This window comes from Lycorma delicatula, chromosome 12 (genome assembly GCF_047948215.1).
Source record: "Lycorma delicatula isolate Av1 chromosome 12, ASM4794821v1, whole genome shotgun sequence".
In the NCBI taxonomy this organism is placed as follows: Eukaryota; Metazoa; Arthropoda; class Insecta; order Hemiptera; family Fulgoridae; genus Lycorma; species Lycorma delicatula.
This window is the reverse complement of record NC_134466.1, coordinates 65,009,223-65,025,963: the sequence shown is the minus strand read 5'-3', so window position 1 is coordinate 65,025,963 and position 16,741 is coordinate 65,009,223. Positions and strand designations below refer to the sequence as shown.

General features: G+C 33.4%; 1 protein-coding gene across 1 annotated transcript; it reads right to left on the bottom strand.

The window, feature by feature from the left end:
* Positions 1–1,746: 1,746 nt before the first annotated feature.
* Positions 1,747–16,414, bottom strand: LOC142332788 (uncharacterized). The gene is made up of 7 exons (XM_075379403.1): positions 16,311–16,414; positions 12,551–12,670; positions 7,658–8,459; positions 7,523–7,530; positions 7,271–7,430; positions 6,433–6,753; positions 1,747–1,958 (listed from the first exon to the last, which is right to left on the bottom strand). The coding sequence occupies exons 2-7, from the start codon at positions 12,665–12,667 to the stop codon at positions 1,747–1,749; spliced, it is 1,620 nt and encodes a 539-aa protein (XP_075235518.1). The 5' UTR covers positions 12,668–12,670; positions 16,311–16,414.
* Between the last annotated feature and the right edge of the window lie 327 nt (positions 16,415–16,741).

The window sequence follows — 16,741 nt, the reverse complement described above, 5'->3', positions numbered from 1 at the left end:
TTAACCGAGTTAATCTTAAACAATTAAATTTTATCTGTAAGCCTCATAAAACAATTTTTGTTTATCATCAACTACAGCGAAACGAGAGCAAAATTTTTTTTTCAACTCATTAAAAGTATTTATATCTTGTTAACCTTCGGTAGCACAGTCAGGAATTACTTCAGAAGGTGATATCTATGAGTGTAACTGAAGTATAGTCTTGTACAGTCTCAGTTCGACCGGTTCTGAAATGTGTGGTTAATTGAAACCCAACCACCAAATATCACCCGCATCCACGGTCTAGTATTCAAATCCGTATAAAAGTATCTGCCTTAATTAGGACTTGAACCTTAGAATTCTCGACTTCAAAATCAGCCGATTTGCGTAAACGCGTTCACCACTAGACCAACCCGGGGGGGTAAAAGTATTTATAACTAGAAAATTTATCTTATACTAATTTCTTTAAAGCTATAAACGAAAAAATGAATAATGCAAAATAATATAGCTTGTACCGTACCTTAATTTTGAGCGGGCCATTGATTCAGTCTTTGTTTTCTTTTATCACATTGATGTTATTTTAAATTTATTTTATGAAATACATATATACTTAATACAGACATATACAAAAATTTTGTTTTTAAAAATTGTTGGTTCTATTATCACAAAAAATAATAAAAAAAAAAAAAAATGAAAAAAAAGACGCTTTTGAAAAAATTCGTACACAGGGAACAGAGGTTGTAAGAATGGAAAGTCTAGTTTGCGTTATTTTTAAATAATCTTGTTTAAATTAACCGCCTTTTCCACCAAGAGAGAGGATTTTGTGTTCTTGAGATGAGCGGTTCATTTATTTATTTATCTAGCTCTAAAATTCCTGCTACTGTTGCGTTTGAATTAGTTAAAATTGGCGTTACTTTTTTATCGAAATCTTCCTATGCAGTTGAAATGGAGAGTTCAATAATAAAAACAAAACCTTCTGTGAAAGTATTGTGTAAGCATTTTGGTAAGATGCTTCATCTTTAAAGCCTTGTTTTTTAAAGCGAGGATCTAATAGCGTGCTTTCAAGCAAAATATTATTTTCAACATCCTTAAATCTATGTTGTGGTTGGTCTAACATCTTGTTACATACTTTAACGATTTCAAGTACATGGCTTGTCATCGCTCGCGCCAATAAACACATTTTTGAAATAGCGACAGTTTATTGAGAACGTCGTTTAAAAAATTCAACAATTACCTTCGATTTTACCACAATTGCTTTTACTTCAGACACTGCTGCTTGGACAATCAAATTGTATGCGCTAAGCAAGGAATATGGCGTAGCCGACAATTGCAAGTAGCAGCTGTTAAATTTGCTGCATTGTAACTAACAACCGCTCCTATTTTGTCAGTAATAGCCCATTCATTGAATTTACCTTGTAATTCAATGGCAATGTTTTCAGTCGTATGTTGACTGCAGATTTCCATACAAATAAGTAACTGGGTTTTTAAATTGCAATCACGGTCAATGAAATGGATAGCCGTATAATTATTATTTGAAACTGATGTCTAACTGTCAGTGGTTATTGCGCATGCTTCTATATTATATAATGACTCACGAATCTCACAAGAAATTCTATCGTATAATTGTGGAATTAAAACTAGTTGTAATTATTTTCCGACAAGGAAGCGAATACCCAGGGTTTAACGTATGAACAAACTTCTTGAATTCTTCAACCTCAACGAGTGAAATAGGTTGATATTCTTTAGTTATTAACCTAATTAACTGAATATCTAACGCTCGGCTTTTACTTTGAGGAACAGGTTTTGTAACAAAGTAAGGAACAACTGTTGTATTTTTCTGTTTATTGAGGACAAAGATGTTATTGGATGCACAGAAGAAGGATTAGGCGATTCAACAAGTTTTGTTAATTTAAGGGCTAATTGCTGCGATTCATTTGGTTCAGTCGCAGTAGACGTAGTAGGATTTAAATTATAATGCATTTCTGAAACATAATCAGGACAAGGATTTTTTTGTCTTGAAATATCAACTCCTGGGTGTTTAACTTTAATATGACGAGATAGATTACTTACTAGTCGTCCCACCGGCACAGGATAATGAACTACGGCAAAGATTACACAAAGCTTTTCCGGGGCTTGCTTCGGAAAAGCAAGTCCAGACGTGATTCTTTTTCGGCAGCTCATGTTTATAATTTTAAAAACAAAATATACTTTTTTAAAAGTGCTTATAAAATATCTACTTACGTAAAAACTAATGATTTAAAAAAATAATACCGATAACGATTTAGAAAAAAAATAGTCTTCTGATTATGTAAAGTAAAAAAATCTTACGAAATTGAGTAGGCCCAAATAAAAAAATATAAAAAAACTAAAAACACAACACTAAATAAAACACGCAAAGATTATGCACCATGAAAACAGATACCACTGTCGTCTTTTATCCGTCTACTAAGAATAATTGTAAAAAATATCTTAAGCAGACAGTATGCGAAATAGAACGACAGTAATTAATATTGTGCAACATAGCTTCCCCCCGAATGAAATTAAAAGAAAAAAGAATAATGATGTGATATAGAACATGTGCCTAACAGTTTAAAATTTCCCTTCTCTATTTAGCGATGAGGTTTGTTGATATAAGCTTGTTTTCGTAACGGAATCGAATAAGAGATGAAATAAGGAGAATCGTCGGGTAGATGGAAGGGAATAGAGCATGCGTATTAGAAGTGATAGGCTTCTAAGTTTACTAAACATCGAATTGAACTGAAAAAGAATAAGATGTTTACTAGGAGGGAATAAGAATTGAAAAGGAAAATTCACATATTTTACTCCGTTTACTAATTCTGTATTTTACTATGTTACAGTTTATATTAGTACCAAATGATATTTACGGAGCGAAATTACATTCATATGCACAAGATGAGAGACTTAAAACCGAACCGAACCGATCCAAATACAATTATTTGAGGTCACTTTTAACGCTGCTTCTTTCTACTACTACGTCTGTTAACTGTCGGTTGCAAACCGTTTGTGCTTCAGCGCTGTATAGTTTCGTTCTTCACAGTTGTATTTTTCTAAAACGCCTTATTCGGTCGAGGGAAGAGGTTTTAAAGGGAAACGGTAAGTGCGTTCTGGATCCTTTCAGGAAACGCGTCAAATAATCGCGGAAAGATTTCCGAATGCCAGTAGCCCAGCAGAATAGCGTACGCGATTTGTTTAAAAAGTAACGTTCAACGGGATCGGTTTCAAAGGCAAAACGAAATGAACGATTCCGGAGGCAAAAGCTGATATTCAAAGAATTTGAAATCGTATCGTGTAACAATTTTGCAAAAATCTATTAGAATAGAAACTGAAAAGTTTTAATTGTTCTGTCCGGCGTTTAAAAAACATTATCGATGAAGAAATAGACTCAATTTCAGGTCGGTCGAAACACGGTTTCATTTAATCGGGCGTGTTAATTCGATTGGCACAAGGTACAGGATGACTGAAAAGCCACACCGGATGTTTATTCGTCCATTTCATGATGAGAAATTCGGTGTATGATACGATTCTGATATCGAACAGCACCATTTTTTGACCGGATTGTCGATACAGAAGTATTACCGTACAATATTTGTAGATTTCTACTATCGGTTAACAAATGGTGAAAAGGGGACGGCTTCTTCAAATACGACGGAGAAACATAAAAAAAATTCACTAGCACGCATTCGTGCGGTTTTCTGTGTGTAAAAGAACGAATTGTCAGTAGAGGACGATGGATTCAGCGTTTGCCGGATTTCTCTTCAGATTTTCGTTTGGGGCTTTTTCAAGGAAAGAGTTTACGAACCAAATCCTCCACATTATCGATGAACTGAAAACGAATTTTCAATAACATTTTGCGTCACGCGTCTCTCAATAACCTCTTTCGAGCACAAAGATGCATGCTTCCGTAGGACGCTTATTTCGAACGTGTTTTGTAAAAATTTGGTAAATATATAAACTTTTGCTAATGTAGTTATAGAATTTAATTTAACTCGTTCATTTCATTCGTAAAATGTTACATGCGGCGACTGGGTTTAGTCGTTAGCGGTTCTCTTTTAAGTCGGTACCCGTTACAATTTAAGGAATTTCAATAAAAATAAATTTTTGTAATAACATTTTGATAAAACATCTTGCTGCAATATTTTTTGTTTAAAATAAATTATAATCACGTTAAAGCAAAAGGCTTTCATATTATTTCATTATTATCTTCTTTTCAAATGCATATGTCTTATATAAAATAACTTTAAATTGCTGTGTATCTGTATGTATTATATTTTTCTCAAAAAACCATAAGCTGAACATAAACTATTTACTGCAAGTCAAGCGATAATAACCGTGTGAAATTTCTGTTTTCGTTTACTCATTTTGACATACCTAGAACTATTTAAAACGGTTTATCCCATGAAATGTTTTGCGTAAACGATGGGGAGGGGTTATTTCATACTCTCAATACTCAGATAAATACGTTAATATTATTAAACTCATATTTTGTGTTTCGGTGTTTCAAATGCAGTTTATCAGCTCGTTAAAAATAAAAAAATGAATTATAAAGATTTTTAGAAATCTATCTTTTTTATTATTATTTCTACTTATCAGAATAATCGAGGTGCAATTTTCTGAATCGTTAAGAATCTAATTTCTCTTTCTTTAAATTTGGTATTAAAAGTTTAAATGCCTTTGATTTTAAAAATGCAAGTATAAATATAGTTTATACATCTATTTATTTTTTTGTGTTTGATTTTAAATGTCCATTTCTAAAAGTAAATAATTATTCTGATAGAAATAAAACACGGGGTACGAACGAGACCAGTATTTAAAATATAAATTTTAAACGTGAATTTGTACAAATGAAAGATCCCCTGTAAGAAGTCTTCAATTTTGACAACATGGAAGCTTCATTAAGAAAACAACGTGCGAAAAACATTGTGACTGAAGTGAAGAGAAACTCCATAGTCTGTGGCAAAGCCCACGCTGATGACCAGGAAGATTATACTGTGTGTTTAGCGAGACTTGAACGGCATTGTGCATCACAAGCTGCTGCTGCCAGGCAGTATGACAGACTCAGACCTGTAATGTTGACAATTAAGTAATTGCACCTTGCAATTCAAAAGAAACGACCTCAATTGGTCAACAGAAAGGACTTCATACGACACGGTGTTAACTGCCACACCACATACATCTTTAACAACCTGTCAACAATTGAGAGAACTTGAATGTAAGGTTCTGATGCGTCCACCATATAGCTGTACATAAGACCGTTAGCATATCATTTGTCTCAGTCTTTGCAACAACACCCTGAATGGTGTTAACTTAGTTCAAAAAAGGTCTGTGAAAACCATAAGCCATACACCAAAAGGTCGGTGAACAGAAACCATTGAAGTTCTATAGTGTAGGGTTTGTTTATTGTGTGGACGGAAAAATTGTAGAAGTTTATCGAAAAAAATGTTGCATGTGGTCTCAAAATGTTAATTTTCAATAACCATAAATGTATTCACAAATTTGTCCTACATGTCTCCATATTTCTTAGACAAACTGAAAACAAGGAAATATGAATCATTTAATAAACAAGTTATTAAAAAGTTTTTTTATTAAAAGAATTATACATACATTATATAAATCATTTCAAATCATCTTATGTATAAAATAATTAGTTTTAATAATAGTGTATATGCAATGCAAAAAAAAAGAAAAAGAAAGTAGCTACAAACTGCAAAGACCCTATACTAAATAGAGATAATTTATACCACCCTGTCAACCTTATCGTTACCTTACCTTTTGTGTAAAATGTTTTAGATAAAAATTACATGTAAAATTTTTCTAACCAATATGAATAGAAAGATGTATTTTTAAATTATCCCTTCGATTAAATGTTTTCTTACAAAAATTACAACTGAATTTCTATTCACCAATATGAATAGAGAGATGTCTTAATAAATTACTCATTAGACTAAATGATTTCTTACAAAAATTACATGTGAATTTCTTCTCACCAGTGTGAATGTAGAGATGTGTTTTTAAACTACTGCTGTGTCTAAATGTTTTCTTACAAAAATTACAAGTGAAGTTCTTTTCACCAGTGTGAATATAGAGATGTGTTTCTAAACTACCGCTGTGTCTAAATGTTCTTACAAAATTTACAAGTGAAGTTCTTCTCACCAGTACGAATAGAGAGATGTCTTAATAAATTATACTTTAGAGTAAATGATTTCTTACAAAAATTACAAGTGAATTTCTTTTCAACAGTATGAATAGAGAGATGTGCTTTTGAATTACTCTTTTGACTAAATGATTTCTTACACAAATTACAAGTGAATTTCTACTCACCAATATGAATAGTGAGATGAGTTTTTAAATGACTCTTTTGAATAAATGATTTCTTACAAAAATTACAAGTGAACTTCTTTTCACCAGTATGAATAGAGAGATGCATTTTTAAACTACTGATGAGTCTAAATGTTTTCTTACAAAAATTACAAGTGAAGTTCTTCTCACCAGCATGAATAGACAGATGATTTTTTAAACTACTGCTGTGTCTAAATGTTTTCTTACAAAAATTACAAGTGAATTTCTTCTCACCAGTATGAATAGAGAGATGTGTTTTTAAACTACTGTTTTGTCTAAATGTTTTCTTACAAAAATTACAAGTGAATTTTTTCTCACCAGTGTGAATATAGAGATGTGTTTCTAAACTACCGCTGTGTCTAAATGTTCTTACAAAATTTACAAGTGAAGTTCTTCTCACCAGTACGAATAGAGAGATGTCTTAATAAATTATACTTTAGAGTAAATGATTTCTTACAAAAATTAGAAGTGAATTTCTTTTCAACAGTATGAATAGAGAGATGTGCTTTTGAATTACTCTTTTGACTAAATGATTTCTTACACAAATTACAAGTGAATTTCTACTCACCAATATGAATAGTGAGATGAGTTTTTAAATGACTCTTTTGAATAAATGATTTCTTACAAAAATTACAAGTGAACTTCTTTTCACCAGTATGAATAGAGAGATGCATTTTTAAACTACTGATGAGTCTAAATGTTTTCTTACAAAAATTACAAGTGAAGTTCTTCTCACCAGCATGAATAGACAGATGATTTTTTAAACTACTGCTGTGTCTAAATGTTTTCTTACAAAAATTACAAGTGAATTTCTACTCACCAATATGAATAGTGAGATGAGTTTTTAAATGACTCTTTTGAATAAATGATTTCTTACAAAAATTACAAGTGAACTTCTTTTCACCAGTATGAATAGAGAGATGCATTTTTAAACTACTGATGAGTCTAAATGTTTTCTTACAAAAATTACAAGTGAAGTTCTTCTCACCAGCATGAATAGACAGATGATTTTTTAAACTACTGCTGTGTCTAAATGTTTTCTTACAAAAATTACAAGTGAATTTCTTCTCACCAGTATGAATAGAGAGATGTGTTTTTAAACTACTGTTTTGTCTAAATGTTTTCTTACAAAAATTACAAGTGAATTTTTTCTCACCAGTGTGAATATAAAGATGTGTTTCTAAACTACCGCTGTGTCTAAATGTTGCCTTACAAAAATTACAAGTGAAGTTCTTCTCACCAGTATGAATAAGGAGATGTCTTTTTAAACTACCGTTTTGTCTAAATGTTTTCTTACAAAAATTACAAGTGAATTTCTTCTCACCAGTGTGAATGTAGAGATGTGTTTCTAAACTACTGCTGTGTCTAAATGTTTTCTTACAATAATTACAAGTGAAGTTCTTTTCACCAGTACAAATAGAGAGATGTCTTTTTAAACTACTCTTTACAGTGAAAGTTTTCTTACAAAAATTACAAGTGAATTTCTTTTCACCAGTATGAATAGAGAGATGACTTTTTAAATTACTGCTTCGTCTAAAAGGTTTTTTACAAATATTACAAGTGAATTTCTTCTCACCAGTATGAATATAGAGATGGTTTTTTAAACTACTGTTGAGTCTAAATGTTTTCTTACAAAAATTACAAGTGAAGTTCTTCTCACCAGTATGAATAGATAGATGTTCTTTTAAACTACAGTTATGCCTAAATGTTTTCTTACAAAAATTACAAGTGAAGTTCTTCTCACCAGTATGAATAGAGAGATGTGTTTTTAAATTCCCGCTATGAGTAAAATTTTTTTTACAAAAATTACATGTTAACTTATTTTTACCAAAATGAATAGATAAGTGTGACTCTAAAGTAGATCTCTGAGTGAAGGATTCCTGACAAAAAACACGTGTGTGAATAGGAAGATGAGAAGATATGACATTCCTTTCCTTAACTGGTTTTTCTGTAATTGGCAAGCACTTTTCTTTAAAAGAAAAACTGTTGAATTCATATTCTTTGCTAATGACATTATCACATATACAGTTACATTTTAATTTATTGCAAACCACACATTTTGATGTCTGTAAACTACTTTCAGTACTTCTTTCCTCCACATCATCGATAGCTTCTCCACTAAGATCCTAAAAAAATTAACGTAACTGTTAGGTTAAAAATTTACCGGAAAACTGTGTTAATTTTAATAATGCTAAATACAAATTGACAACTTACACTCTAATATTAAATATCTTATCTTCACATTTAAGCAAGCTCAATATGTTTGTAAGAAGTAAAATTAAAATTTCTTTAGTATAGCAGTATCTTGCAGCCTTGCGAGTCGCTTCCGCATATGGTCCAGGTTGCCACTCGCTGAATGGCATCAACTGCAGACCTACTCCTAACAAATCCGTATTAATTGGAGGACAGGCCCTCCCCGTTTCATCAATCTCTTCCCAAAGACTCTTTGTCAGCATTCGTTCATATATCTTGGCTATGACATCAAGAAGGCATACAGGTCAATACTTCTTGCCCTGTTCCCCTGACCTGGTCTTTGGTATCAAGACCAGTCTGGCCTCCTTCCATGACTTGGGGAAGCTGCCCCTCTTAAAGCCGTATTCAGCATATCCAGGACATAAAACTCTACCAACCTATTCATCAACAAACCCAACAACCAATCCAGGCCCAGGCACTTCCTGAGGTTAATTCTATCTGTTCCGTTCCTAGAATGAGCCAGCTAGTGCTGCGCTCTAGTTTCTATTAGCGCTGGCCTGCAAGTCAGTTTTATACATTCATTCGAGTAAAGAATCCTGTCTGGCGCGATCATGTATTTTTCGGTCTAATGTGACTAGTGTTATTTAGTATTGTATGAAATAAATTCAACTGTCCTAGAAGAATATGGTTTCATTTCATTCAATTACAATCAACGATCAATACAGTCCATCGTAGCTCTAAAGATTTAACTCTATCTGCAGCTCATTTAAGCTCCCCAATGGTGAACCTCTTCTCCTGAGCAATCATATTTCAGTGCTCCATTTGAATCATCGGGAATAGGTCCAACATATTTCTCAATGCCTTAGCCCTTGAAAGGAGTGGAACAGGTACACACAAACGTTTTGGTAACACGCCTATAGGTTCTACCTCACGGGTCCACCTCCAGGTCTTCTACAAGTCTTAGTCAGTCTGCCTTTTTCACTGACTTAATCTCTGCAGTTACAAGGCTGCTTCTGGCAGCCTTGTATGTAGATTCTGCCTCTTCAGTCTGTATTGAATTTCTGGACCTAAGCCTCTGCAGTCACCTTCTAGCTTACTGGACTGCAGCTCTTAAAGATGCAATTAATGTTCCCATTTCACCAGTAAATTCGCCTGAAGTCAAAGCTGTAGCTTCTGTGCAGCTTATCACAATCTGCAAACATAATAAAAGAGAACTCATCTGGATCTCTCGATTGTATAATTGAGATACTTTCAGCCACAGAATCAGCAAAGGTCGTAGCCTGAGCCTCGGAAGGCTTCCATTTTTGAGATAACTTCACTCTTGGGCATCTATCCCCCAATAACTTAAATACTATGGCCTGCTGGTCAGTGTTGTGGACATGCAAATCGGCCACTCATTCAGCCAGCCAACCTGGAATCGCCAATATATCTACAACAAACCTCTGTTCCTCTTCCAATAAAGGTTGTTAGAATATATGGAGTATTGATGACCACCAGATTCACCGAGCCCAGCATGGTAGCCAATCTGTATCCATGACTGGTAGACCTTGTCCACCTAGCTCAATACATTCTGCATTCACATCACTGTCAAAATAACCAGGTTAGCAAATCGTCTTATAAAGCGTTCCAGCTCATTCATCATTGCATCAAATATATCTATATTAAATTCAGAGAGATGTAACAGTTCACTAATGTATATTCAGACAAGGCCACAGCCACATAACCATCTTTGCAATCAATCTCAGAGATAGCATATCTCCCTGAAAAATTTATAATGGCAGCATCTCCCATACAATAAACAATTCAGTTGCCCAATGTCATCATTCTCTTGTTAGGCTCCACTATTAGTAGGAAATATACATCATTATTTATTGCTATGACCCAGGCAAGGTTATAGGCCACAGCGTGATGGTTGGTATTGAGTTGAAAACATTTCATTTTTTATAACAAGTGCATTCCCAGCTTCCGTCCGATGACTTGTTTGATCAATGAATACACCTAGTTCGCTCTCTTAATATATATAATAGTCTGCCCTCTTAAGCCCAGCACTGCCACAATTGTAGCAGTTATTCCTCCTGTCGACACCTTTGCATGCAGTAGCAACATGTCCGATCTGGGCTTCTAACTTCCACCTGGCAAGAATGGTAGCCGATGACCATTCGCCCTGAAGCTAAGTGCAGACCAGCCTCCTTGGTTGGTATAATTATGGTAGCATTTTCACAGCTACCAAAGACCAGCCTAATTGATGTGACGCTAACTTCAATTGTTTGATTGAGCGTCTCCTGACAACTTCCACCACCCCTTCCTTAGCGGTGTCACTAACCAAATCTTTAATATGGACCACAGACAGTTTAGATATTAGAGTTTTGTCTGTCATTGACACACCTGAAAAAAATCTGGCAAATCTGAAAAAGAGTTTTGTCTGTCATTGACACACCTGACGCTACAGTGGCCATCTTGTACTTGAGGTTATCTGGCACTGTATTCCCTTTGAGTCTAGCCTCAAGCTCTTCTCCTTTACCTTCTGGAGATCGACTTGCACAGTTTGCATCCATTTGTCTTCAGTCAACTTTAGCCTGATTTTTTAGCTAGGAAACGAACTCTCTGATCACCTTCTTAATAGTACGCTGTGCTCTGCACATGTCTACCAGCGCTTGAAGCTCCTCCAATAAGATACCTATCTCCGTGTTGTTGGAGTCCATACTGGTCTTTAGGCCTCTTCCTAGCCCATTCAGCAGGTCCAAAAATATTCCTCTCCTCCACCGAAAGATCGACCACACTAAATTAGGGGGTCCCTACGGAAGATATTGCTGTATTGGCACATTTCAGGAAGATCTCTGCAGTCTCCATCTCTTGCGGCACAGTACCAATTAGATGTTAAATATGAACCCTCCACCCAATTCCTACAACAGCACGTCCACACAACACTGAACTATTACACATTACTCAACTCAAATATAAAATGAACTATAGAAAGTTCAACCAAAATTTTAAATCATTCAGATTAAAAACTGCTTACATGACTAACAATAACATAAATAAATAATGTCAATCCTAAAAAAAAAAAAGAAGATAAATTTAATATAGATAGACCAGGTATATATATATATATATATACAATATATATAAGGTTTAAAATGAGCAACCGTGATTTTAAAATGTGTCAATCAGTATCAAAGAACATATAAATGCTATAAATAAAAGTTGCATAAAAAAATCAAATTTTGCTAACCACATTCTAAATAAAAATCATAATTACGACACAGAAAATTTTATTAATATACATCACTATTCTAACAATATTATAAAAATAATAGTTTGGTATAATTACATGTATATTTATAAAGACAATCTGATAAGTGAGTAAACAAAATTTGATGTTTTATGCAAAAAAAAATATTGAATAATAATTGTTAACTTTTTGGTTGGTCAAACTGATTGCCTCTGTCCACTACACATTACAATTTAGACCACTGTATGGGCAACACACTACCATGACTTGTGGAAATCAATTACAAAACGAATATCACTGAACTGAATTCACCATCTGGTCTATCAACAACAAAAATGCTAACCAAGAATGAGGATTATCATAAACTATAACAAAGCTTCCTGGTAAATGAACATGCTTCATAAAAGCAAGGAAAGCTTTGGGCTGTTTTACTTTATCTATTATTTTACTTTATGTTTTATTGTTTATCTTCGTAAGCAATGTTGAATCTCGGTATAAAATGAATAATGTTTAGGCAGCTCTCTTTGTTTCGTATTGTTGTAAGAAATGTTTATATACCATAAAATGTTAGAGGCATTCTGTTTATCAAAACTATTTACCTCCTTATACTCCATAATTAACCATTTTTTACACTATAAATCAAAATATCTCATGTCAGACATGAATGCTAAACGATATCTGGGCCATAAACAGTACATACAAATATCTTGAAAATAGAAAAATTGAGAATTCTTATAATAACTAGGTTTTAAATTTTTAACTTAAACCATGATATAATAGAAAACAGCTTACTTGTTTAGATATTGTCGGTGCATCATCTGTCTTTGCATGAGGTATAAACAAATATTCTCTTTGCTGTGTTTCGTGTATGTTTTGTTCCAAAAATGAATTCCCAGTTTGTACATTCATTCTCTGTAAAAAATAAAGTAAAAAAAAATATGTTATTATATTAATGGAACATAAAATGTACGAAGTTAATGAAATATAACATCTGATGATGTTAAGAGATTGAATCTAAATATAATGTCAAAGAATTCAAAATAATTCAATGGATCAGAGCGTGTTGCAAACCACCAACCTGTGTCGGTAACTTCCTCAAACAATCATTTTCGACTCATAAATGCCAGCGTTAACACTTAACTATCAGCATAAAATGACATGACATTTCAATATTATACTTCGTTTTTAACACAGGCATACTACTCAGCGTGCCTAATTTCATTGACAAGCTTTTCCCCCTTTTCATTAATCTGACATAGTAACAAATATGTGAAAACTTGTAAAACTATAGCCTCCCATACACCATTATCACATAGGCATATAACCTATAAGATCACTTATGGTGGCAGTCCAAGAGCTCCAGATTCAGGATGCTATAACCTAAGGTGTCTGTATCTGGACAGGCCGCAGCGCAAGTGTGTGGCTGCCTTACAGGGGTTGGAATGGCGCATGGAGCACAAGGAAGAAGTAAAATTGTTGCTGAACAACTTGGCTGGACCATCAAGATTGGTTTCGATAGGGTCCTATGGCGGCCTCAGCCAATGGTTGGAACCTTAGGTAGTAGATAGTCCGCTGATCTGAGAGTGCCTAGAGTCATCATGACCTCCGCTTCTGAGGAGCTGTATATTAGTCGCAGGAGGAGACTTGGAAAACAGTGGTGGTCCCCTGACTTTAACGTGCTGCGCGCAAGTGCTACTCTGTGTGTTGGAAAGCTGCAATGTTCCCATAGCCCAGAGGGCTGTAGCACATGACTACTTGTCTGATCGCACAGTTTGGTTCATGGATGTGCACCTAGTTCTGGAAAAATCCATCAACAGGAGAAGCTCGTAGAGCTTCGTTCTCAGTCCCTTGCTGTTGAACCTGGTATTCAACGGATTTTTGGGACTGATATTCCCGAAAGTGGTCACGGCACAGGCTTTCACTGATGACTGTCTCCTGTTAGTTCGTGGTAACTCATGACTTCAGCTAGAAGACCAAGTGCAGTCGTCTTTGTCAACCTCAGAGGGATAGACATTCAAAATTGAAAGATTTCTGTGCCCAAGATGAAGTTTATGCTTCTCAAGGGTGCAGGCTGTGTAATCAGCCAAGTTTGAGTTCAACTAGGTATTTCCTAGGTGTGTTCTTAAGTAAAAACAATAAAATAAGGATTGTTAGCAACCACTATGGATCCTCAATGCCTGAACTGAGCAGTCATGTGAGGAACCAATGAGCCCCTTGTGGCAGCTAATGTGTTAATTATTTTATTATACCAGTTAGAGAATACTTTAAAAAACATAGATCCAAAATTTTGTTTGTAATTCTCTATATATTATATTTGAACAATGTGCAAATGCAAGCGTATATTTTATAAAGATTTTAAGTTAATTGGTTACTTATAATTAATTTGAAACTTCAAATAAATTATAGAGAAATCAGATATAACACATACTTTATTGCATCTAAAAAAAGTTCAACAATGTGGAAGTCAATTAAAAACGAATACCACTGAATTGCATTCACCATCTGTTCTACCTGCATTTATCACTCAGTCTTATATAAGAATTTCCTTCCACTGAATTTTCTGCTATTCTTTTTTATACTTTTGTACCAATCAACCTAGTAACTTTAATAAGAGTATTCAAGAGGAGAAAATCTATACTGTTTACAGACTGTAAAGGGGAAAAATTCTCCTCAGTTTAAGAGGGCCTCCTTTCAGTTATAGCAATGATATACAGAATTCAAGATCTCAAAAACATCTATTTTTCTTACGGTCATAAAATAATGGTTTTCACTGAAATAATTCATTTGTGCAAGTGCTTCGATAATAATATGCAAATGGCATCTTTCAGTATATTATTAGACTTTATCTCACCAGAACACAAATATAATGCAGGCATTGCCATTAATTAATCTATCAATAGAAAAATGTTTGCCCCTAAGCACAATCTAAAAGGTTTGTCAAAAGACATAAGTCTCTGGTATAAACATAAAAAATCCATCAATCTTGTTTGAAAGCAAAAAAGGAGTGACCTAGAATGGGCATTTATTGAAAACAATAACAAAACTTCTCATAACTGAACATGCTTCATAAAAGCAAGGAAAGCTTTGTACTGTTTTACTATTATCTTGGTAAACAATGTTGAATCAGGGTATAAAATGAATAATGTATAGGCAACTTTGTTTATAACTTGAGGCATCAGCTCACTGTATTTTCTTTGTTATGTATTGTGATAGAAAATGTATATCTATTATAAAATGTTAGTAGCAATCATCTAAGCTGTCTACCTCCCTTTACTCCATTAACTGTTTTTTACACTACAAATCACAATATTTCATGTTAGACATGAATGCTAAACAATATGTAAGCCATAAATAGTAAATAAACATATCCTGATGAATAGAATAATTAAAAATTCTTGCAATAACTAGGTTTTATATTTTTAACTTAAACCAAGATAAAATAGAAAATAACATACTTGTATAATAATTGTAAGTTCATCATCATCTGTCTTGAAAAGAGGTACGAACGAATATTCTGTTTGCCCTATTTCATGTATGCTTTCTTTCTTAATAGGCAAGGATAATGGAACTTCTTCCACAAATGAATTATCAGTTTGTGCATCCATACTCAGGAAAAAATATAAAATAATAATAATGAAATATTACTGAAATTTAACATCTGATGAAATCAAGAGATTAGAGCTAACTATAAAGTCAAAGATAATTTAAGACATGCTATCGATCGGAGCGTATTCCAAAGCACCAACCTGTGTCAGTTAGGTATGCAAATGACTTACTACAAACATAATCTACAATAACAAACACCACATGAAAACCAGAGTTTTATGGTGTAACTGAATGATCACTGAATTTCTAAATCTCAAAAAAATATACATGAGTTGGCAACAACAGTACAGGTCACTGTTTTATATTCCCTTAAAAGGTACAATTTTTGGCAAAAGTAAAGTTTCCACTGGTTACATAGAATTTGATGCTTAAATAAACAAAGATTATTACAACTTTTTAACTATTAATGGAAAATTATTTAGTTGTAAAAACATGAAAAGTAATTTTCACCAAATCAAAAAATTTACGGTTGAAAAACAATAATCAGAGTAAGACACCAGTAACATAAAATAAGCACAATCTTCCATTAGCTATTACTAGTACGCAAGTCAAAAGGAGGTGATCTAACCTGACCCTAGTTACAACTTCCTTACACAACCATCTTGGACCGATAAATGGCAGCATTAACATTATTCGATCAGCGTAATATGACATGAGATTCAATATTATAAAGTGTTTTTAACACAATCATACTACGTTTTTAATACTTTTCATTAATCTAACATCATAACATGTGATGTGAAAACTTGTAAAACTGCAGCCTCTCATACGTCATTATCAACCATTAATAAAAACATAACTAATTATTTGGAGGGAAGCAAGCAATTTAAAAAACATCTAAATTTATAAGTGTTTTTAGTAATGTCACACCGCATATATTACCTGACTATTTCCATAATTTGAGTCGGTCCCATTATTTCACAGAATATAAGTAAGATTTACTTACCTCCTGGCTATTCAAAGAAGGTTCAATATTCAATACGTTGATACTGTAATAGTAAATTATTATTTTCAAGCGTTGTTCCTAACGATCAATAATTTACCTATGTATTTAGACTATCGAGTAGTAATATGATCTGTCGAATGAAAATGTAGTAACAATTCGATTACTGAAATATTTCGAGATATCCCGAATTACCAAATGCATCTTTTAAATTATTATCTCGCTTGAAATACAGTAGTGCAGGGCATATTACTAATTTTTATGAATGATGAATAAATTTTACTACTTTTAATTCGTCACTCGCTCGGATTTGGAAGATGAATAGGCCGAATACTATTTTATATGAATATAACAGGAATATGAATGATGAGAGAATCTGAACTACTACTATTCATTTTCGGGCAAGTGAATATTTTAATATGTAATTACCAATT

Bases quoted from the DNA above. Each gene is read 5' to 3' on its own strand.
- LOC142332788 (XM_075379403.1), bottom strand. From the start codon at position 12,667: ATGAATGTACAAACTGGGAATTCATTTTTGGAACAAAACATACACGAA. The intron at 6,754-7,270 runs GTAGTTTAAAAA...TAATTTATTAAG, and splicing joins GAAAACATTTAGACTCATCA to ACATCTCTCTATTCGTACTG. The intron at 1,959-6,432 runs GTAGTTTAAAAA...ATTATGTTTCAG, and splicing joins GAAAACATTTAGACTCATCA to AAATGCATTATAATTTAAAT.